General features: G+C 39.6%; 1 protein-coding gene across 1 annotated transcript; it reads right to left on the reverse strand.

Annotated features, from left to right (window-relative positions):
* Positions 1 to 434: 434 nt before the first annotated feature.
* polr3b (polymerase (RNA) III (DNA directed) polypeptide B) lies at positions 435 to 24,742 on the reverse strand. The gene is made up of 28 exons (XM_059335756.1): positions 24,510 to 24,742; positions 24,166 to 24,198; positions 23,762 to 23,818; positions 23,619 to 23,683; positions 23,425 to 23,500; positions 22,673 to 22,773; positions 21,996 to 22,087; positions 21,781 to 21,898; positions 21,035 to 21,143; positions 20,190 to 20,312; positions 15,347 to 15,463; positions 15,131 to 15,265; positions 13,785 to 13,946; positions 13,255 to 13,455; positions 12,112 to 12,274; positions 10,771 to 10,924; positions 10,203 to 10,277; positions 10,016 to 10,114; positions 9,769 to 9,896; positions 8,444 to 8,653; positions 8,083 to 8,241; positions 6,716 to 6,833; positions 6,430 to 6,572; positions 4,069 to 4,172; positions 2,429 to 2,595; positions 2,115 to 2,228; positions 1,857 to 2,030; positions 435 to 1,109 (listed from the first exon to the last, which is right to left on the reverse strand). The coding sequence occupies exons 1-28, from the start codon at positions 24,576 to 24,578 to the stop codon at positions 980 to 982; spliced, it is 3,396 nt and encodes a 1,131-aa protein (XP_059191739.1). The 5' UTR covers positions 24,579 to 24,742; the 3' UTR covers positions 435 to 979.
* Between the last annotated feature and the right edge of the window lie 186 nt (positions 24,743 to 24,928).

Here is a 24,928-nt window from a genome sequence, read left to right on the forward strand (position 1 = left end):
ATATTCAGTGTCTCAAAAAAATTTAATATTACAAAAGACCAACTTTAAAAAGTATGTTTAATATGGAAATGTTGGCCTCTGAAAAGTATGTCCATCTATATGAATCAATACTTGGTTGGGGCTATTTGACTTGAACTACTGGAAATTGACTTTTCCATCATATTCTAATGTATTGAGATGCACCTGTAGGCAGGAAATGAAAAGACAGAGTGCATGAGGGGTGTGACCGAGTACCCCGGGAAGCCTTTGAAGCCAGATTTCGTAGAGGCCGAATAGCGTCACGTGATGCCATTGGGCCCAAGAATACTTTTCCCCATAGACTTACAGTGGGAAAGAAACTTTTTGGCAGATTCAATTTCTTTGAGTGTCGCAACCCCCAAGAAATGACTCATTTCACTATCAGAATTTGATTAATTCTGTCCCATTCCCATTGAAGTTAGCAGACCGATAAACTGGTGGTAGCCATTTGGTGTCTCAAGGGTAACAAAACAGTTGCTCATTTGGTTTTGCTTTACTTAAAATACATAAAAACACCATTGATATGGTGCACTAAAACCTTTTAGGGACGGATCAATTGTTCATGGACTGTTTGTACTTGTTTTCCTTGCATTATTTTTAATTTATGCTTAATCAAAAGTTGTATTTAGCATGTAAAGTATCAATTTAAATATAAAAAACAAAAAAAACAGAAAAAGTTGAAATAACCAAATAGTACCACACACAACAGCTGTTTATGAAATTCTCTTTTGTGTTTATTATATACACATACAAAAACAAAGTTGGAAAAGTATCAACATAAATGAGAAACTTCACATTGTTTTGGTTGGTGAACACCAACAAAAATGTCCAAATACTCATTTTTTAAGAGCTTTATCTTGTTTCTTCCTGCTCATTCACACAAATCAAACTGTTTCAGACTTTGTAAATTATGTCTAGCTATAAACCTTTCACTCACAGACTGTTTCTGTCCCTGTTTCGGTCACTCGTTGTAACGCGACAGTTTGAGTCGGGGGATGATGTTCATGGACTGCAGCTCCTGGAACAGCAGCTTACAGGCATACGGGATACGCAGGGAGGAAACGTGGCAGGAAGACTTACAGTAGTGACACCTGGAAGACAGAAACTGAGAATCAGACCAGAGACAAACCAGAGGACAGGACTTCCATCAGGACTGAGGACTCGTACAGGCTCTATAGTCGAATAAATCACTCATGCTTTGTAGTTTTAATATCTAAAAACCAATGCCTCGACTTACTTTCTACTTTAGAGAGTACTCTTTTGGAAACATTTTATGTACATTGTTTATATTTTGCCCACACACTTCGGTTGTCCTTGATTCTTTCTTCTCTTGGTTAATTTTGTATTGTTGGATTCTCTTGGGGATGTAACATACAGGTGCATCTCAATAAATTAGAACATCACAGAAAAGTTTATTTATGTCAGTAATTCAATTCAAAAAGTGGAAATAAAACTTTATATAGATAACATTTTGTGTCTTAATTTATTTAATTTCTTCTAATTATAATGATTATGGCTTACATTTAATGAAGACCTAAAATTCAGTGTCTCAAAAAAAAATTGAATATTACAAAAGACCAATTTTAAAAAGTATATTTAATATGGAAATGTTGGCCTCTGAAAAGTATGTCCATCTATATGCACTCAATACTTGGTTGGGGCTTTTTGACTTGAACTACTGGAAATGGACTTTTCCATGATATTCTAATATATTGATGCACCTGTATATGGGGGATATTGGGAAACAGATTGATAGGGGCTAGTATTTCTTCCTGTTTCTTTGGTGCTCTGGTGGTAAGTGTCATGTTCCCTCAGTACGACAACTTAGTCCAGCTTACCACCCCGAGTATCCCAACAGGCCGCACTGCCCGCACACGTCCACCTCAAAGGCGTCGCTGGAGATCATGAGGCGCTCCAGCAGCAACATGCTTGCTCCGTAGCCGATCAGACAGTCACGTTCCATTTCACCCAGACGCAGACCTCCGTCTCTGGAGCGGCCCTCTGTAGGCTGCCTGATGGTGGGACGGAAGAATATCACTAGAGTAAGTTCAATTTTTATCATTTCAATGTACTTACGAATGGAGCGCTGATTTTACCTGGTGAGAACAGCTCTGGGGCCTCGGGCTCTGGCGTGCATTTTGTCGAGCACCATGTGCTTCAGTTTCTGATAATACACTGGTCCAAAGTAGATATAAGCCTCCAGAGGTTCCCTGAGGAAAATACAAAGATATCAAAGATAACAACAACAACCAGTCCTTAACGGTATGTTCAGTGGCTGTACATCATTATTTGTTTTGTGTCTGAATGATAATAAAATAAAAATTTGATCAAAAAAACCCCCAACAACAACCAGTCCTGTGATGTGTGCATGAGTTGTGTTTAATAGGATGAAACATGAGCTCTTAATTACCCAGTGATTCCTGAGGTGACGTAGTCTTTGCCCTGGTAGTTGTATCCATAGCGGATGAGATCCTCACATACATCCTTGACTTTGCTGCCTCCGAAGGCCGTACCGTAGTGAAACCGTCCGTCCAGGACTCCTGCCTTCCCAGCCAGCAGCTCAATCAGCTTTCCCACCTGACAGAATCAGACACACACATGTAACAATGGCTCTGTTCATAACATACATCTTTTGTGTCTAACACTTTCTCCTGCCACCAAATGTTGATATTGTGGGTGAGATTAGATTACACATGTACCCTTTGGGGTGGGTCCAGCAGTCTAAGGATGACTGATTTCAACAATTCCACTGAGGTCGCACCCAGGGGACCCCTGACCCCGTCACATAAAAGAAAACACCTACTCTCATTTCACTCTCAGGGCACAGAAACATCCTCCCGAGCCAAACATTTCTGGGACTTTTCCATGACAACCACAGCGAGCAAACACACTGGCACTGACGACTTCAGCAGTAAAGATCATTCAAGTTTTTACAGTGTTGGGGACAAAACGCAGGCAGAAACTGAGCCAAGTCTCATGTCATTCACATTCAGCACCATACTACAGTTCAGATGTACTGTGCATGTTTGATAAAACTTCCACACGCTGCTACAGGCGGCGGCTTCGCTGCCAGCCGTCTCCGCAGCAACAAATATCTGTTTGTGAACAGTAAGATTGCTGCTTAGCGGCGTCAATGGACGTGTGCTCTGGAGGCCAATGATAACCCAGAGAGGAAAGGAGCGGGGATAATGAGGGTTTTGTCTCAGAAGAGCTGACACAAACTTATGAAGAGCGACAGTCAGGCTGAGGTGATTCAGACTGAATTAAAAAAAGGGTCAAATTACAAAATGTTTACCAAAATAAAAGTTGATTTGATCTGTAGGACAAAAAACGAATATATATAGAATTAAATTATCGACTTATTTGCAGATATTTTCTCTTTAACATTTAGTATATAAAATGTCAGAAAAAAAGTGAGAAATCCCCATTTCTCGAAGTTTAAATGTCTTGTTTTGTCAGTCCAAAGACATTTAAATATGATCTAAAATGGAGAAAAGCAGAAATCTGCATATTTGAGAGGCTGAAAACAGCATTTTCTGCCTATTTTTGCATTAAAAATTACTTTAAGAATTCAATGAGTCCACTCACCACAGCAGCTCTAAATGTGACAAACACCAAATGATTGTTCAATTTAAAAAATCATTGACAGAAAATTAATCTGCAACTATTTAAAAAATCGCTTTTTGAGGGGTTTTAAATCTGATCTGATCATTTGTTGCTGCTCTTTTTAATAAATGATATGAAAATAAATATCTTTGGATTTTAGGCTGTTGATCAGAAAAACAAGACATCTGAGGATGTCAAAAGGCTTTTCTCACTATTTTCTGACATTTTATAGACCAAATGACTAAAGAATCACCTGATTAATTCACAATAAAAATGGTCATTAGTTGCAGCCCCATTTTGAATACATCACCTCTTTTTGCAATTGTTATGAGCATTTTAAACTATTTCCTGACTACTTGAGAAAATACTCTGTAATGAAAATAGTTATTTAGTTTCAGCCCAACAAAATGTTCTTCATTCTTCTTCAGCTGAGTGGAGTTGTACCGTCATTCTGGAGGGATATCCGTGAGGGTTCATGATAATATCTGGACAGATGCCTGTGTCACAGAACGGCATGTCCTCCTGTGGAACGATGAGGCCACAAACACCTGATACACACAAACACACAGAGAAAAGAAAAAGTTATTGAAGTCAATGTAAACACAACAGTATGACTTCTACAGACACTGCAGACGAAGCCCGACCGGGAATTTTAAGTGATGTGTCTTCAATTAATAATGCAAGATTTTGTCTATTAAGTAATAATTCAAAAAAATTATTTAAATATTGAATTGAATGTTTAGGCCATTTATTATGCAAAAAGGCCTCACTTGTTTCTGGTTTCAGCTTCTTGCATGTAATTGTTATATGTTTTTTTCCGTTTGTCTCCATTGTAAATCTAATAACTTGTTTCTTGGACAATAAAAGCAAGTTGATGACATAAACTTGGACTCTCAGAACTTCAATAAGAAAATACTATACAACAATATAAAAGAAAGGAATATAATTGTTAGTTGCACCCCTATCAAAGCAGCTTTGCCCACTAATCTAACTGCAACCAAAAACTCCGCAAACTTTTGGTGAAACTTTTTGTTTTATTGTTTTGTTTTATTTTGTGCTGCAGGGAGGTTTGGTGTTGCCCTCTGGCGACGTATGACATTTCCATACTGGTGTGGACAGACAGGGTCCTCTTTTGATTCACATGATGTGGGGGACAAGCGCCCTGGTAGCCAGGAGTTTAAGTGTGAGTGCAAATGTTTGCTGAGGGGCCGAAGCACTCTTCCCTGGCCAGGGTAAACAGATTGTAGGCCCATTTGCAAATGAAAAAAAGAGAAAGAGAGAAGAGAAGGAGAGCAGGAAGTGGAGAAAGGTGCTTAGCTTGACAGGGAGACCGGGATTACACATCCATGACTTTCAGTTTAACTCGGAGGAAGTGGAGGGGATCAACTGGAGAGGAGAAATTGAATCCGTGCACGTGGGAAAAATTCACTATTAGCCGACCAGTCAGCGACACAGCAGACTGTTGATGCCATTCAGGATGTAGTAACAGGATGTTGACTGGGAACAAGTACAGAGATTTGCTGGAAAGTCATCCAAGAGCAGGAAGAAGGTGAAAAGGAAAGAGAAAAGGCTAGTTCGGCGGAGCCAGAAGAAAAGGTAAAAGGGGAAAATAAAAAGAAAGAAAAGGCAGTCAAAAAAAGAGAGAGAAAAATTTGAATATCAGGGTAAAAGTAAAATAAAAGAGGAAAGAGAGGAGAAGGTGATTAGAAAGATTCAGAGAGAGAGAGACACTAGTTCCCATAGCAGACATCCTCGGTGTTGTTTGTTTTGTGTGAAAGTGAATGATAAAAGAGGCATGAAATCAGCAGAGAAAGGCAAGACAACAGCAAGGGTCCAGAGCCCTCCATCACAGCTCATACAGCCCCACGCTGGCGGCTCGCACAATGGGCCCCTACGACTGACAACCCCTCCACCTCCTCCCCCCCACCTCCACAGCTGTGTGTGTGTGTGTGTGTGTGTGTGTGTGTGTGTAAATAATTAACTTATTCTGCTCTGCTGACCAGGACTTATGAGACTAGTCATGAGTAGCTGGGAGATCTATTGCTGCAGCCAAATTCACTTCTGTTTAAAAAATGAAACCTTGATTTAGGATTCAGTTTGAAATACTTGTAAAACAAGAAAATGTGATTAATAGTACATAGAAAAACAACCCCACTGGAGCAAGAAAAAAAATCATTTTCACAAGCATTTCTTAATTTCAAAGCTGCCCTGAACCCCTCAACACCACTGTGAAGAGCTCTGCTTAAAAACCAGCCGTACATCAGTTGCACATCTGGGATTTTCCATCGAGATCTCCAGCTAACCCCCCGGCGACCCCTCTCTCTTCGTCACTATCTGAGACAGGAGACATTGTCCCATCGTGAGCTGACCGCCCAGTGGCCACCGTGTTAATGAGGAGAGTAAATTATGCATGGCGCCAGTTAGCTTTTTGATTAAAACATCATACAAGCCCTCTATAGGGGAGGTGCTGCAAAACAATGGAGGTTGTAAACACTTTTTCTCCAGTAGCAGCAGAATACTGCTGGGGTGTAATAAATTTGCATAGTCTGGCACAGGACAAAGAGCCAATTAATTGAAAAGAGCTCTTGAAAGATGAGGACAGGGGGGCAGTGACAGAGCAACAGCTACTGGGACTTGACTCAACAAATGCTCCGGCACGGAGACGAACAAATTTTTTTTCCCAGTCATTTACAATCTTTCATGACAGGTTCAAATTTGGGGTTCAAAGTGGTGAATATTAATGCAGGCCTCTTTGAGCGCAACCTTTTCAGACAGAATATGGTGTGACAGTGCTGAGGTGGGCACCTTTCTGTCCGTGCCGACTGCTGAATTTATCTCCTATCTCTGGTCTCCTGGTCTGCCTCAGGAGGATCTTGATGAGGAAAGCATCTTCAGCATTGGACGAGATCATGACCTTCTCGATGTACGAGTCTGTTGAGCCCTTATAGCTGCAGAAAAGAAAATGGAAGTTATTTTCTTTTTGCAAGAAATCAAAATGTTGAGCTATGTTTTTTGTTTACATGCAGACACTAAACAGGTGGCTCCACAGCGAGGTGGGTGGGTGTAGTGTTGGGAGCTGAAGTGCACTCACCTGACGGGCACGTCTCTGTACTGGGGCTGCCCTGGCTGGGTACTGCCCTCCAGTGGTGTCTGGGTGACAGTTGGCATGGACTTGTTCACCAACACCTGCTTGTTCTCAACCTTCTCACCTGTGCCACAAAAAAGATACAACGCAGGTCATCACAGTGTTAGAGTAACCTGACCATCCTATTACATGCTCTTGTATAATGTGACTCTTATCTGACCAAAAAGTTTCTCTCCCTTAACCTGACGCCATGTTTTTTCATTTGTTGGTTCGTTTAAAAAGCCAACCCTCAGGATGTGAAGCTACCTGAGCATTACCTGGAAATGTAGCGTATTGTAGTTCATGTGGTCTGGAAGAAAAATAGACGTCAACATCTCCTTTTGGCTGTTTTTAGGCTTTAAAATATCTAGCCTGTGATGGGAGCCTTTGGCCAAACCCAGGTCACTTCAAACAGAGTTGATGTTGGCTATTCAACAAATTCAGATGCGCTTTCAGACAGCAAATGCCTTCAATGGCAGGGTTAGGGTTATTCCAGCATTGGCAACAACTATTTACACTGCAAAGTCAACCAAAAAGGAAGACTGAAACTATCAGAAAAGGAAATTGCAACATGGCAATATTACTTAAGTGTTTCAGAGATGGAGAGAGAATGTAGTCAATAGTTTAGCCTTTGGCTGCAGTTAGCAGAAGGCTAAACTATTAGCAATATTTCCCTGCATCTCGCCGACATTTATATGAGTTTTATTCAGGAGCTAGGGCTTTACGGGACAACAAATTTGCAAAGAAAAAAGGATGCCAATTCTCATGGAATTGTGGCAACATAACAGCATCAGGATCATAATCATAATCGGGATGATGGAAAGAATTGACCGCTACTGCGTTACAGCGTGTGCAGATATCTGAGGGCTGTATTTTTAAATTCCTTTTTCAGAAAAACTGCCTACCCCAGCTTTAAATGTAGGCAAGGACCTGATGTGTGCTTATTAACTCCACCTTGACAGTGTCCTTCATTGGGTGGTGGTGCGTGTATGTCAACACAAACTGAAACGGTGAGAAATCGATAAATATACACTTTATTGTCCCGTAGAAAAGTTTGTCTTTGGGTTCTAGCCGCTGCATTTCACAGCACACTTGCCAACATTGTGACAATGCACAAACATACACATAAAAAAAAAACTACTCCATTAGTATTAGACTTTTGTATAAGAATTATAGAGAAGTCTATAAATGGAGACCTCAGGCCCTTTTTTTTCACTGTCTAGATAAATCCTGTGTATAATTAATAATACAGTCAGTCACCTTTATTGGAGCAGTTGAGTCTAGTAAAGAGCAGCAATGCATGCTGGGTCTTATCCAGTCCTGCTGGTACTCACCAGGGGAGCAGATGCCATCAGCATCCAGGATGCTGTGCCTCCAGATGGGCTTCCGTGTGGCAGCATCCAGCATTGGCCCCATCACCTTGTCAAAGGTCTGGTTGGTGTAACGCCGCAGCGTACACTTGGCGTTTTTATAGACAAGGCACCGGCCAAATCCTGGAGAGAAACATAGCTAGAAGTATCTGCAACCTGAACACGTTCGTGATGTGCAAATTCATTTTGACAGAAGCCTTTTTAAAGTAACATCCAGAGCCATTATCAACCGATGTTCACCTTGGCTTGAGTGAAATCAAATGAAAACTTTAGATCAAATTGCTAAAGTACTGTAAGAATGTAATTTCAGACAAACAGCTCTCACCTCTGTCAAGCGAGGCTTTGTTGAGGACCAGAGCGTCCTCTATGTCGTATCCGCTGTAGCTCATCACGGCCACGGTGGCGTTCTGACCAGCTGGCAGCTTCTCAAAGTCAATCAGCTCGATGGTTTTTGTTTTGACCATGGGCTTCTGAGGGTAAGCCAGCAGGTACATCAGTGTGTCGATGCGGTTCCTCTGGTTGTAGCCAATAGTACCTGAAGAGAGGAGCCATGCAGAGTAGATTAATGCTTTTTATGAATCACTTTTTGATATGTAAATATCTTGTTTGTGTTGACAACATGTGTATTATTTTGTTAAGCAAAATGGACACAATGTGTATATCTGTCTATAAATCAATTATGAGCAGATTAAAAGGTGTTTAATCCTCCTGTTGGGTGGGTCCCGACTTGGCCTGGTTAGCACCATGTCAGAGCAGCGGAGTGGACGAACAGGGTGAGTTATGGCATAAAGCCTGGCCTCCCTGGAAGCCTTGACATTTGTCAGATGCTATTACTTCACAATCAGGCTACAAGCACAGAGTCTGTGATAATAGGCCCGAGCCACACAGGCAGATTTGCACATGTATAGGGCTATCCACACAAAACAGACAAGGCAGAGGATATTGGGCCAAATATAGTTCCAGTCTGTGTTTTTGTAATAATGGGGGGAGGGGAGGAAGGGGCGGACGGAGGTAAAGCGGTGGGGTGGGGGTGACCGCGGCTCTTACGAATGTTAGCAGGGCCGTTTGGGGAAGTTTTGGTTACCAAGGAGCTGCGGGTGCGCACTCTGTGGTCTTTCGCAGCTGAGCACACTGACCCCCTGAGCACAGCCAGAGCAGACACAATGAATTGCTAATGACACTCTGGGTGACTGGCAGGGAAAGGGCCTCCGCACACACACAGCACAATAGAGAACCTACGCAAGCGCCCTATGTTTGATGTCCATGCGCATACACACACTGACACACACACATAAGAAAAACACTCAATCACACATACAAATGTATTCTGACAAGAAGTAGAGCAGGAGCAGAAATTGGGGGAGACGAAGCAGCGGGCTGCTTGTATCTTTAGTGTTTGTTATTCTAATGTCCTTTTGTATGATTTTAACTTGTGCAAATAAAACTCTAAAACTCTGAACCGGCAGATTTAGGAGGCTTAAGAATAGTCTTGATGTGGGATTAAATTACTGTCTGTATCTGTGTTTGTGTGTATGCATGTACAGAAGTAAACACTGCAGCTGTGTGGAGGATGTTTGAGAAAGGATTTGGGATCTTCACAGTTTATTGACCTGCCTGCTGACTGGAGCTACCTGCTCAGCTGAGTCTTACCCATGGCCTGCTTGCCCATAGCGCACTGGTATGTGTTTCTGGGTGACTGGTTGTGGTGGGGGTAGGGAATGAGGCCAGCGCACACCCCGAGCAGCGTGAAGGGCTCGATCTCCAAATGTGTTGTGTCTCTACAGAATAAAAAAGAAAAATCAATAATAGAGGAAGTGAAACCAGCTTGTTTAATGACAAAAAGAAATCAGGAGATTTATCCGTTTTTTACGTGTCAGGGGAATCAAGCACCACTCACTTGCTAATCATGTGTTCATAAAGGGCGATCTGACAGTCATTCTCCTCATTGACATCCAGGTACTCGACCAGGCCCTCGTGCAGAAAGTCTTCAAAGGTTCTGTGGTCATGGAAAGTATCTTTAAGTTACAGAAGTAACAAATTGTTTGCCATTTTAATAGATAGTGCATGCTGACTTGCAGGCTCACCTGTAGCCCTGTGACAGATCTTCAATATGTTTGTTTTTCACCATCGGTTGTCCCCTCTTCACGATGATGTATGGCCTGATGGAGAGCAACAACACAGAACAAAGCAGAACGCTGTCAAACTACTAATGACTTTTTCTTTGTTGTTAAGGAAGAAAACATGTGAAAGATAATTTAATGTTGACACCAGGCATCACCCGAGGTGCTCCCGAGCCAGACAACATATATATTTCCACCAGCTAGTTCTGGGTGGACACCGGAGTCTCCTGATGGTTGGACATGCCAGGAAACCGCCAATGGGAGGCGCCCAGGTGGCATCCCAAAACCATCTCAACTGACCCCTTTCAGCAGAGTCCGATACAATGCCCTGAGACCCCCAATCCAAACACCCTCATCCCCTTGGCTTCCACAACCAGGACAGAATCAACATCCTAATTTGAATAATGTGTTGTAGAAAGACCTCGCTGTACTAGATAGTTGTACTAACTTTTGATGAGAAACTGTGTGTTATAGCACTTATTTTCAATGCATTTTGTACTCTCGTATTAACATCCAGGTTTGAACCTCCCACCTGCAGAGACGTCCTCCGTCAGAGGAAATGTACACGCATCGGTCAGTCAGGTTGGTGGAGATGGACACAAACTCATTGATAAAACCCGCCCTGCGCATCAGTCTGAAGGTGCTGACCAGCTTGTGATGATCTCGGATCACACCGAGAATGTTACCTGTTGACATAATACAGAGACTGTAGAGACGATGCACATATTTACGTAAATACATACTCAAGTACTGTTACCTGCTACAGTGTTTCCCCTTGAGCAATTGTCTAGGAATGATATAGCTACAATAGATCTGTAGCTATTACAAGGATTAAAGGATTTTTCATTTCTTCAACTCAACAAAAAATAAAGCATTGCCATCACAATTTAGTCAGATTGCATAATTTATAAGTGGTATTCGAATTCCTGTGTATAAAATACAATCAATAACATTTCCATATATTTTTTTGTATATGTGTTAACACCTTATTTTACAAAAGGGAATGAGTCATTACATCACAATTTCCATGAGCCCAGGTAATTTTAAGATGTCACCTCTTCAAATTACTCGTTTTGTCTGACCAACAGACTGAAATTCTCAGATATTGTGTTTAATATCATATAAGTAAAAGAAAAGCAGCAAATTATTACATTTAAGAAGCTGGAACAGGAAATGAAAAAGGACTCGAATAGAGTTTCAGTCTTTTTCTCAAGAAAGATCCACAATGGACCAAAAAGTTGCACCAGATTATTAAAGTTTGTAAGTGAGTAATAAACAGTGAGCAGATTCTACTTTTGGGTTAAATTCCAAGTTAAAAAAATCCTCAAATCCACAAACTTTAAACTGAAAGAAAAAAGAGAAACAGCATGCATATACAGTAGTGTACTCTGAACCTCCACGACTGGTGAAAGCGGCGCTCCGGCTGCCTGCAGGGGTTTGTTCATATCAAGTCTGACAGACAAATGACTGGAGAACAGAGGAGACACTGTGCTCCGCCTCTGTGTGAGGGCACATTTGCAGTGAACACACTCTGAAGGGCTTTGACACCTGCTGCTACCAACTAATTAAATGGTATGGCAGCTAATATAATTTGACAGTTATCAGTGGCGAGACAAACATATACAGTAATTAAGGAGCCAAGTTCTGACTCAAGAATAATACCTACTGCTGCCATGAAATTAATGACTTATCAGCCTCGCTGCAAAATACAGAATTGCCTTCTGTAAACTAAACAGAATATTTTCCCTTCATGTTCATAAGCAATGCATTCACAACATGGAGGATTAAAGTTTCTTTTCAAGTGATCTAAAGCAACAGCATGCATGGTAATTCTCTTTGTGGTTGTTTTTTTAAATTTATTTTAAGTTTTTACCATTGAGGAAGACGAGAAAGACGCTTGGGTAGGAGAGCTCCTCTCCACACAGCAGGTTGACGTCTTCTACCCCCAGGTTGAAGGCCAGTTTGATGATCGGACCGTCCTCCATGTCGGTGGTGATGTGGGTCATCAGAGCCAGGTTCTTCACCAGACCACAAGCCTACAATCCAGAACAATAATATAAACAGATAATATTTGATATAGAAGCCGTTGATTTATTGTATTAACGCCGAATAACATTAACTGCTCCATAGGTCTTTGTACAAACTACACCAAATCAATCTACAACAATATATTGTTTTTTTAACTCTCATTGTTGTCCCATGGCAGTTATAGAGACAGGGGTGTTAACTGTACTCTCCCAACACTTCAACAGTGATTGGCCAACCTAGCATGGAGTCAGACCATGTTTCTCCAGAACATTAGTCTGTTTTAACTTTCCCTGCCCTGTGGCTCCACAGCCCAAACACACCACTCCCACTCAAATAATTGGAAGTAGGGCTGGGCGATGGCCCTAAAAGAATATCACGATATTGCAGGCTATTTTTGCAATAACGATATTCTTGACGATATTAAGAAATACTTAAAAAGATATAGAAAATATGATTGTTTTTTAGTCTGTATAAATAATTAAAAATCAAAATTAATTAAAAATGTAGTGTGAAGTGCAAATCTCAACAGTTGCCAAATAAAAAAACATTTACTCTTGACTATTGAGTATGAGCAAATAATAAAAAAAAAACATTTAGGGGTTCCAGGGGCATATTTTAATGAAATTTTGTAAAGGAGAATAAAGGTTCTTGTATGTTTTATTTAAGGCATCTTATTTTGACAGTCTTCTTGAAAATTCTGTGGTGGATTCTCTTAACAAACTGTACTCTTATTTTGAAAGCTGCATGTGTTTAGCAACAGGGAGTAAGTAGCTTTTTAACCACTACATCAAGAAGTAAGAACATTGCCAATATCATGATATGCATTTTTTTTTAACCATAAAAAAAATATACCGATATTATTGTGAACGATACGATATGGCACACCCCCCTTATTGGGAATACTGGCATTTCTGCCACATCGCCTGATTTGGCACCTCAGTATAACCAACAGTAAGCAGATCAGGTGTTGCTGCCGCAGCTCACTCACCTCTCCCTCAGGGGTGTCAGACGGACACAGCATGCCCCACTGTGACGGCTGCAGGGAGCGTGGCCCGCTGACCTTCCTGGTCTTCTCAAACTGGGAGGAGATCCTGGTCATCATGCCAAGAGCCGAAATATAAGAGAGACGAGACAGGACCTGGGTGACACCCTGACGGTCCATCTTGAATCTCTTCAGAGACCAGTTTCCCTGTGGACAGAAAATTCCCTTTTCTTTATTACCCTGCCTATTCATACATTTCATGCTGTACTGAAGAAGAGTTGAAACTTGGGATTGAGACAATAAACTATTATTAGAAAATTAGGAAAATATTTACTGAGGTAATAAATCAAGTGAGAAGTAGGGTCATTTTCTCATAGACTCCAATACAATCAGCTGACCCTATTGCTCAAAGATTATTCAGCAGGCCAGATGTTTGTTGGCATGTGGTTTTAAAGCTGGATCCCCCAGGGGAGATGTGCTTACTTTCTATTGAATTATTTCTTTATATTTATGGTCTGCGACCTGCACACACCCACCGTGGATATGGCATTGACCATGCCGTTTGTGATCTGATCCTGCCGCATGTGCTTCACCACATCAAACTGAGCTGCTCTCTGCTTGGGGATGATCTGGTCGGCGATTTTCTTCAGTTCAGAGTTGAACTTTTTAAACAGATCTTCAAACAGCAGAGATAGGAGCTAAAAGGGACAGAGAGACACCATTAACAGTCAGAATGTTTTTGATTAATATTATCACTTGTTGAGCCTCCAAACTAGATGTTGACTCAGAACAATTTCAGGGTCGTTGTTGTGTCTTCACACATTCTGACTCTGAGAGCTACTGGCACCTCACATCTGCTGCTGCCTTTAATCAGAGCTGAGGTTCGTTTACAGTCACATTTAATAACCAGGTGGGCCGGCTCACTGATAAGCCTGACCTGGCCTCCGTCCCAGGTCCCTGTCCTCCGCCGCCAGGCCTACAGGAGGCAACCGCTCTCACAACCCCCACCCACCCGGTGCATTAGCATACATCAAAACAAACAGCCAGCGCTGCTTAAAATTAATAAAGAAATTAAGCTTCCGTTGCGCAGCCAGGCCAATTAGTTGAATGTCAGGGAACCATAATTGGAGAGTGAGGAGATTGCTGGCGTTGTTAGTGTGTAAGCCCCCTATTGAAAGAGGGCTCTGCGCCCCCCCTCCTCCCATCTCCTGCTCCTTATACAGAGCAGGTTGGGGGGGAAATTAAAGGCCTTAAGACAGCAGTAATTACATTATCAGAGCCGGGCCTGCGGATTAGCTCAATCGCTCCAGTCAAGGCAGCAATTCTATTGTCATGGTGCTGAAAAATCCCCATGCTTCCACAGCCTCTGGATTTTGGTGCCACCGCATATCTCTCTCCTGACAAAGCCAGGCTGAAATACAGGGGGAGGGGAGGGCGAAAACAAAACAGGGAAAAACAAAGCTGAGGGAAAATAATGAGAGTCTTATTAAAAGAACGAGGCAGGAACAAAGATGCAGGTGAGAGATCAGGGCTGGAACAGCCGCTGTCCTCTGCTCCAGTGCTGTTATCCATTCGCACTAAAGCATGGGAGCATTATTTGTTCTTTTCTATACATGTATTATTAATAAGCATCAAGTCTGTTTAGTTTTCTAGTGGCTGTATGAGGAAAGAAAACAACCCTTCAGTTATAAACAACCAGTTCAACAGGGTGCCGCCTTTTAATGTCAGAACTCAATTCAATTTCCTGCTGATCAGCTGACAAATAAAATGAATGGACCTGCATGTTTTTGTCATGTAATGTGAAACTTAAGAGGACTGACCAAATCAAATTTGGCTTTATACAGGCAATAAATGAGACCACATGGTGTGCAGAGAGGCTTACCTGTCCAGCCAACTCAAGACGTTTGTTGCCGTAGTAATCTCTGTCGTCCACCCTGTTGTCCCCTTGAGCCAGGATCACCCTCCGAACCATCACAGCCAGGTAAATACACTTCGCCCGGAAGTTAAACTCTTTGACCTACAGGAAAAACACAAAAATGACTATACTTTGTGGTTCATATTTAGTAAGTCATTGATTCTTTTCTGTCTGTAAACATACCGGCACATGTGTGAGGATAAGAGATGCCAAGAGCTCTCTGGCCTCCTCCATCTTTGTCTTCTTGGGCCCCCCCCACATGCGCTGTCTTCGCACTTTATTCCCGAGGTACCTCAGAGCCTGAAACACAGCAGCAGGTAAAGGAAAGGTCAAGGAGCTGTCAACAGGAGAGCTGAGTGGAAAAAGCTCAGATACTCGAGATATCGGAGTTTCCAGACACCAAAATAAGAGTCTTTTGATACCTTAATTTTTGGCTAGTAGTGGATGCATCAGTAAAACATTTTGGCATTATAAAATACACTTTGATTTACACCTCAGGAAATAATAGGTCAAAGAAAAAATAAGTGAACATGATTTTGATTCTGACCAGGCATTTGATGCAAACTTTCTTGTTCTTATCAGTTGTTTTTTTAACCAGACGGTAGAAAAGAAAAAAAAAAAAAAAAGAAAAGACAGATAATGAGGAGAGGGAAAGGGGAAAGGACATGCAACAAACATCACCAAACAGGAGAAGTTGCGATTATATGGTCCCAGTTTCAAAGCCCTCAGTCACTAGGATGACCTGCAAACTATTGATACTCAAAAGATAATGATACTCGATGGGAAGGACATACCTAAAGGTTTTGAGTTTCAATACTGAGCTCTGGTCAAATGTCCTATCACAATGTGTTGATTTAAACTACATTTAAAGGCATTTTAGTGTGTTTGAAGTGAAAGTTATTCTGTGATTAACGTGTGGAATTTTCTGGTAAAAGAGCAAAGAGAAACACATGTGTCAGGTTTATGGGAGGTCAAGTTACACACACACACACACACACACACACACACACACACACACACACACACACACACACACACACACACACACACACACACACACCTGAGTCAGTGCTCTGGAACCCTCTATTGAAGTATAGAAAAGGTCAAAGGTTAATGAGGCTGGAGACTTTTTTGCGAGACCACCCACCCTGCCTTCAGCAATACATAAAATATATATAAAATAAATCTAGATATAAATAAACTCAAATAGCCTTGGGGCAACTGTGTAGAAAAACAAGTAATTATTGCCTAATTCAGACATATTAAAATACATATATAATTTGATAAAATCACGTGTCATCAAATCTGATTTCTAAGTATATATCACTAGAAAAAAAACGATGACAGTCAAATTTGGTTTAGGCAGATTACTTATCATAATCTGATAACAATGTTTCTTAAGCCTTATCTGCCTTTAATTATATAGATTTAGGCCTCATTGTGCACAATACAATGACCCAATGAATACCATGAAAAGACATCATGGAGGCTGGCGGACACAGGGACATGAGAGCTGCGGAGACCGGTTGCTAGGAAGCAAATATGACCTCATCAATGCATCAGCGGCTCCTCTAACAACATAATCTTTATGAAAAACAAATTGGCCGATCGCATTCATCTGTAGATGTCAAAGAAAACACGCGGGCCTCCTGAATAAACCACCCAAAGCATTACTTGACTGACTGGTAAGACAAAACCTTAGTCATCTGATCACAGAGAGACAAAGAAAATAGCTCCTGTCAACAGACAGGAGCTTGTTTCTGTGTCAGAACAACAACGTCCGGCTCTCCAGACGGAGTTAATAGGCACATTAGGGCTGGCTGATCATTCAACATCATCGCTTATTGAGGATCATCAATGATATGTCATTGATTATTCTGAATACACTGTACACTGTGTATTAGCTCTTTATGTTTTTGTTTGACACAAAACCTTCAAAAGCTGGAGAGTCACGTGTAACGGAAAACAGAGGAATCGTTATTGCTTTCAACATCCATCTGTTTAGTCATGGTTTATTAGATTAGATTATACTTTTTGGATCCCGCAACAGGGAAATTCACTTGTCACAGCAGCAAAAACAGAAGCAAAAGGTATGAATATAAATTACAGGAAAAAAAGGCAGTAGTTTAAATGAAAAATGTAAAATGTAAATACAGATCAAGCTTTTATAAAAGCTATGGTGAGTAGTGTAATGATAAGTGCTAACAAAAGTTCTGCATTTAAAACTTACTTAAGTAAAAGTACAAAAGTATCAGCATCAAAATGTACTTAAAACATCAAAAGTAAAAGTACTCATTATTATGCATATTCCATCCGCATATACATATTCCAAATATATAATTGTAATCTTATTATGTAAGCAGCATTTTAATTTCCTCAAGGTATGGCTCATTTTAACTACTTAATAAGCTTATACTTTAATTTATGGGTTTTCATTTTAAAAACTTTTAATTGGTCGATTTTTTTCATGTTAAATCTTGACCTGAAAAGTAACTAAAGCTGTCAGCTAAATGTAGTGGAGTTAAAAGTACAATATCTGCCTCAAAATGTAGCCGAGGACAAATTGAAGTTACATAAAATGTAAATACTCTAGTAAAGTTCAAGTACCTCAGAATTGTACTTAAGTGCAGTACTTGAGTAAATGTACTTAGTTACATTCCACCACCGGTAAAGGATGATGAAAAAGATCCTTGAAAAGGATGTTTTCCTTAAGAAATCTCCAAAGCTAGAAACTGTAAAAAACAAAAACAAAAACAGAAATGTAACAAAATGAAAAAGAGGCTAAGACAGGTTTTAAGTAGAAGTTGTAAAAATGTAAGGTAACACTTTACAATAACCATCATTTATAAATGGTAAACAGATAGTTTATTAATGTTTAATCATCATTTATAAACCGTATATAGCCCATTTAGAATGGTAAATACATCATTTATTAATGTTTAATTAACTAAATCATTTATAAATGGCAAATAGATGGTATATTAATGTCAGTTTATAGTTACTTTACCATTAACAAACAATTAAATTATAATTAATAGTTTATCAATAGTTTTAGTTGCACTCATTTTTAGCATTTTTACCACCATATTAAGGTATGTTAATGATTTTTAAATGATTCATATACCTTTAAGACATTGGTTTAAAACATTTAAAGATTAAATATGTATAGCACTTTGTAAATGGTTAATAATTGGTTTATAAACCATCTATAAACATCACTTAGTTGTTATTGTAAAGTGCTACCAAATGTAAATAGTTTGATTTGTAAAGCATGTAGAGCCCCCTTTTATTCCAATAGTGGTTAGACTGTCTCTATTCTATTGAGGTGCTTATTTCTCGCTGAGACTCAGATGATCAGATGACCACTGTGATGTCTGCACACTCAATGTGAAGGCAGTTAGTTTAGCTTAGCACAAAACTGGAAACAGGGGGAAACAGTAAGCCTGTGTCTGTCCAAAGGTATCAAAATCTGCCTATCCTCATCGATCCGCTACATCTTTTTTGTTTAATCTATATAAAAATCAAAGGGTAAGAGCCATAAGTTTTGTGGGGTTTTTTACAGTGGGTTATGTGACTTATTTTGCCTTTGAGGTTGCCAGACAACCAACAGAGACTCCAATTAGTGATATTTTGAGGTGCTAGTAGGCAGATGTAACCTTTGGACAGAGCCAGGCTAACTGTTTCCCAGTATTACAAGTCTTTATGCTAAGCTACGTGGCTGTAAATTTATATTAACAATCTTGTCTTCTGACAGCAAGCAGCGACAATTTCCCAAAATGTCGACTTACTTCTTCAACAAACAGGTTTTCTCAAAATTAATGCCCGAGGTCGACAAAATCTGATGTTGAGCACCTGCATGGGCCAAGTTTAAAAAAATGCTGGCTCCTACATTTCCCATAAACCAACAAATTGAATCTTGCTTGGTAAATGCTGAATCCCCTCAGTCCCCACACCAACAGTTTGTAGCACAAAGGCTTGTTAAATGTCTCAAGTTCAGGCGAAGAAAACTGTGATACCATCAGACTTCATAAGCTCCCCGTCTTTTTTTCTGCTGTGAACTGAATTTAACAAGGCAAACCTTAAAGTTCTGGTTCTACACACTAATTTTTTTTGTTGTACTTGTGCATTTAGTCTTTGTTCTCTCATTTCTATTAGAAGCGTAAGAAAATATTATGGGTATTGCATTATCATGTTTTGTGAAATTATATACTGTATTGACTTTTAATTGATAGTTTCTGTGCAAAGAATGGTAGCAGACAGACGGTGTTGGATGCTACAGAGACTGTGAAAAATGCAAATGCATCTCCCATTGTTCTTATTGCATAAAAAGTAAACCTTTTCAGTCAGGTTTATGGATATACTGGTATGTCCTTTATACTATGATATATTCCTCATAACCCCTGTATCATGATACAAATTGTATCGCCATAGTTTTGTAAATAAATATAACTAATTTCTATGTACTTACTTCTTATTTATGTATGATTATCTATTATATCTACCAGATGTATTTTCATCCTTTGCCCAACTGACTTTAACCCTTTATCAGGCGAAGAACTATATTTGGTAACTTCAGTGGATATCAAAATGGGGTCGAGAAAAAAGTTGCACATTTACTAGATTAAACAGGCAAATCTGCGCGAAAAAGTTGCTGATTTACGAGATTTAAAATGGCAAATCTACAAGAAAAAAAGTTGCAGATTTAAGAGATTTTAAGTGGCAAATCTGCGCGAAAAAAGTCGCAGATTTACGAGATTTAAAGTGGTGAATCTGCGAGAAAAAAGTTGCTTTCCCCCCCACTTTTTTCTCTTAAATCTGTGACTTTTTTTCATGTAGATCTGCCACTTTAATCTAGTAAATTTGCAACTTTTTTCTCTAAATGTTTTTATTTTTTAATTTGGATATCCGCTGAAGTTACCAAATATGGTTCTTCGCCTGGGGTAACTTGTGAAATCAGCTGAGTATTTCTTTAATTAGGTAATAATGAAATCAACTTTATCAACTGGCTCTGGCACATGTTGCCCACCTGAGTCTGTGTGAAGATCTGAGCCTTCTGACACTCCTCCAAGCTCGGAGCGAAGCTGGCCATGACGTGCTCCTCCGTGCCGATCATCTGCACTATCTCCTGGTCACTCTCCACGCCCATACCCTGTGTGAATGGCAGGCAAAGAGTGTGTGACGTGATTCATCATGCACAGAAAGTAGCTATCTGCAGCTAGTAAACAAGGTGAGCCAGGAGGCATTAGTGTGTGTACAGAGAGGGAGAGGTGAACTGGGAGTCATAAGGTTGTTTGACATTTGCTTATGGAAATGTGAAGCTGTGGGAACTGATCCGTCTGTCCCACACTGGATTGAGGTTGTTTTTTCTGCAACCAAACACAGAGACAGGCGGGGAAAAAGTCACCCAGGATATACAAGTGCACAGCAAACAGAGCAACATGCAAACTGTGTCCTGTGGATAAAGACTTCAGCTCCAAACACTCAACACTCACAAGTTGACATGTTTGGAGGGATTTGTCCTCAGAGGGAAAAGAAGTTAATAATGCCAGCTGGCTAAAGGACATTTTCATTGAGAGCAAAGGGTGACATGTTAAAATGAATCTGATGAAGAAAAACAAAACTAACCTGCCTCAAAATCTCTCACTAAATAAATGTGGTATTTATACTGTTTGAAATGATCAATTACAGACAATTCAGGAGGCTGCAGCAGTTAAACAGAGTGAAACTTAAAAAGTTATTTCATCAGAAAAAGTTGCTCTGGAAACCAACAAGCTTACATCAGAAAACAACTTCATCCAAAAGCATCCAGCTGTCTTGTGGCGCCCCCTACTGGATGCTTGGTGTCATTATAATCATCAACAGCTCTTGTACCTTGAATATGATGGCGATGGGGGCGTCCTCTGACAGCGTGTTGTGTCTCAGGTAGAATCGGCCTTGTTTGACAATCATGTTGGTTCTGCTTTTCTTCTCATGAGTGGAGCTGGAATTGAAGAAACAAATATCAGAGCAGATGAAGAAACTGAAGACTCGACAACGAAAGCGAACAGTTTTAGAATATGACAACTGGAAACTAATGAGACCAGAAGTTACATATCTATATTCCTTTCAACTGAAACAATCGGCATTATAGGAGATTTTAAACTTTAGTCGCTTTACTGAAAAGTTTTTAAAAACATTTTTATGAATGAGTCGCTACTTTGTTTCCTGTGCACTCTCTGATATACTTTCTTGTTAATGGTTTAATATAATTTCACTTATCTACAGACATGGAGGTAGATTACACATATTAAACTGGCTTTGTAAACGTTTTCTGAGGAAGAAATGGAATCAACAACTTTGTTAAAGTTTGAAGATACCCAGTGTGTTTTGGTGAGAAGTACTGAATACAAACAAAAAACTCTCAAAAAGCACCTTAGTTGCTCCAGGGGCCTTTACCACAAAACTAGATAAGTGAGATTGGATTAACTTTAACCATCATCATAGTAATCATATGCTGCATGGCTGCAAATTAACCCAAACCACTGACCAATCAGATCATTATAAAAACTCAGTTTTGAGTCATCATTCCTAACCTCAGCCACTGAAAGTAAAGGTTAGTGAAGACGTTTTTGCTGTACCTGGTAACTGAGGCTCCGACTGCACCCTTCCTGTCCTGCTCCACAATGATTCGGTTCTTGGACAGTTGCTCTTGGATCAAAATGACTTTCTCCTGACCTTTTACGATGAAGTAACCCCCTGTGAAGAAATATGACATACAAATCACTATGATGCACATGAATCGATAATAGTTATACTGTATTATTGCTTAAATTCTGCGTCAGCCTTCGTGTACCTGGATCCAGAGGACATTCATTGAGTTTAGAAACCTCCATGGGCGTCTTTCCTGTGAGAACACAGTTTGAGCTCCGCAGCATGATCGGCATCCTGAGAAAAGAGTCACATAGATTAATAAGAAGAGAATGTGGATGTGCCTAAATGCAGGCTAAAAACTAAAGGCGATCGATCTTTTGCAGTGGCTGCCCCTAAGCTGTGGAACAGTTTACCGCTGCATATCCGGTTGTCAAAGACTTTGAAAATTTTTTAAATCTTCTCTTAAAACAAATTTTTTTCTCCCAGGCTTTCAAACCTGCGTGAGAAGAAAGTTGTTTCTGTGTGTTGTATTGTACATCTCATGTCATATATTATTAGATGAAATTGTCTTTATATTTTGAATTTTGAGTTGATTGTTATTAATTTATGTATCTTTTGATTTTTTTGCTGTTATTCAGTTATGTAAAGCACTTTGGTCAACCTTGGTTGTGCATAAGGTGCTCTAGAAATAAACGTGACCTTGGCCATGATAAGACCACTGAAGTAACAGGCTCTTTGAGAGTTCAGATGAGTCAAAGAAGGGCAGCATTAAAGGTAAGTGAAAGATGTTAGAACCAAACTGATGAAATAGCTTGTCTTTTAAAGTTTTGACTACAAAGATCAGGGTTTAGGCCATCTAGGCAGGATGTTACATCTTACCTTCCGATGGGCAGCGCATTGCGGATGATTCTCTGACTGCCACGAGTGTACTCGATGTCCACTGTGATGGGTGCTGAGTACGTCATGTCTCTGAGACGACACTGTGGAAACAAACAGATGAGTGAAATGTTCTCACGTTGATGTCATCATAGGTCTAAATTTTAACCAAATATTTCTGTTAGGGGTACTACTAATGTTTTTTAAGGCCTAAAACGCCTGTAAAACCTCTGGGCGATTTTAAAATACCCCCCTAAAACCTGAAGTTTTTCTGGAAATTCAACAGAAGTGTCAACGCTTCTACTAAATAATAGATTTTTCAGCCTCTTCAGTAGCAGATAGAAATGAAATTCAAAAAGTACTTGAGAGCTTATACAAATGCTACAAAACGGCATATCCGCTTTCCAGGCTTTAATGGGTTAAATTAATGATGCATAATAGTTTCATTTTTAGTTATCAACTAATCCATTAAATTAAATGAGTGAAAAAATAGCTTTGAAATGGAAGTTTCTAGTACCCACATTGATTTTACTATCCAAACGAAAATATTTAATTCATGATGTGAAACAGGGAAATTTCTTGCTTCCCCTATTATGAAAATTGTTGCCGATTAATTTAGTGTCACTTGAAATATTTGCCTTTAATTTAAAAACCCCACTAACAGTCCGTACTAAAAAATATTTTGAACTACAGCTACGCTAACTTTACTGCAAAAAATGTGTTCATAATATTTTCTTTAAAATTACACAACAAACCTCATGGGGGGATACTGGTCGGGTTACATTGAAGCTTTCTTCAACATCAGGCATGCCAACGTAGATATTGAGGTATCTGGAAGATAGAAACTTTAAATAATTTCAATTCAAAACTAAATCTAGAAGCTGCTGCATGTAGTGTGTGTCTGTAGATTATCTGCATTAATGCAAACAATGAGGTTGATGTGACTTACTTAAGGTACCACATCGGATCAGCATCACTTGTGATCTTCTCGTTTGCTTTCATTATTTTCTTTATCTGGGAAACAAGACATAAGTAACATAAATATATTAACATGAAGACCCAGCTGAAACAAATGTTTGGGTCGTGTTTTACCTCCACATTGATGAAATAGTTGAACGAGTCAATATGCTGCTTCACCAGTCCTTTCACCTGAAAAACAGATTGAACAACAGATCAAATTTGACGAGGAAACAAAAAACTGGTTGTTGATCAACAGAAAAATAGGAGCAAAAAATTTGATAATAACTTTTAAGTTTCATATAATTGCAGTTGTTACATAAATTCATATTTATTTTTTACTAAATTAAATAAAACTCTGTCCTCTGATTATTTTATCCATAAACAGTTTTCTTCAGAAAATGCAATAATTTGCCATATAAATCGACATCACAACATAAAATTACATATAATAACAGAGGATCTCCAGAGTAGATAAAGGACACAGTTCAGTTAATGTTTCGGGTACACAGCAGGTGAATAAAGGTGCGTTGTGTTACCTTCAGGAAGGCTGGTAACAGTTTCCATTTTTCCTGAAAAGAAAGAAAAGTTTTTATTCAACTCTGTCGTCAACAAGCAGTGTTATTTGAAATATTTTTTTATTCTGTAACTGTAATTTTAAGTAATTAGTTAATTTTAAGTTAATTTAGTCAAAATGTGTTCAAGCTGACAGTTTCACCGATAAAATGTAAATAAATGTGACACTGAAACTGACGCTGTCTGTAGTTTAGCTTTGTGTTGCTCTTCACTCTAACGCTGTTTATGTTTCTCTGTGCTGCTAGCTATGTTAGCTTCTCTGAACGCGTGGTGTGAAACTTTGCGTCTTTATTTCCTCTAAACTCACCGCTACAGTGTTGACAGGAGCAGCCAGCTCCTGAGGAGTCATGTCACAAAACTCTCCAAGTGCTTCCATGTTTTTAAATACTGTTCAACAGTAAACACATAAAACTCAGCTCATGCTGTCACTGTTGTTATAATGAATCGGAAGTCGCTCCAACATGCGCCCTCTCGTGTGTTCCACTGTTACTGGTCCGTGCGGGCAGAACAAAAGACAAAGGTTCTTTTTGTACATACATGATAGGGAAGTTCAAACATTTTATAAATAAAATGTAACAGGAGTAAATAGATATTGAGATTTGAAAATTCATGCTTTTTATTCCAATTGTTTAATCTGCAATATGACTGAGTTGGAATTGTTAAAATAATTTGATTATTTTTTCTATTTTGTCTGTCTCTGTTGTCTGTCTCTGTGCGTAACGCAGG

Source organism: Centropristis striata, chromosome 6 (genome assembly GCF_030273125.1).
Source record: "Centropristis striata isolate RG_2023a ecotype Rhode Island chromosome 6, C.striata_1.0, whole genome shotgun sequence".
Classification (NCBI taxonomy): domain Eukaryota; kingdom Metazoa; phylum Chordata; class Actinopteri; order Perciformes; family Serranidae; genus Centropristis; species Centropristis striata.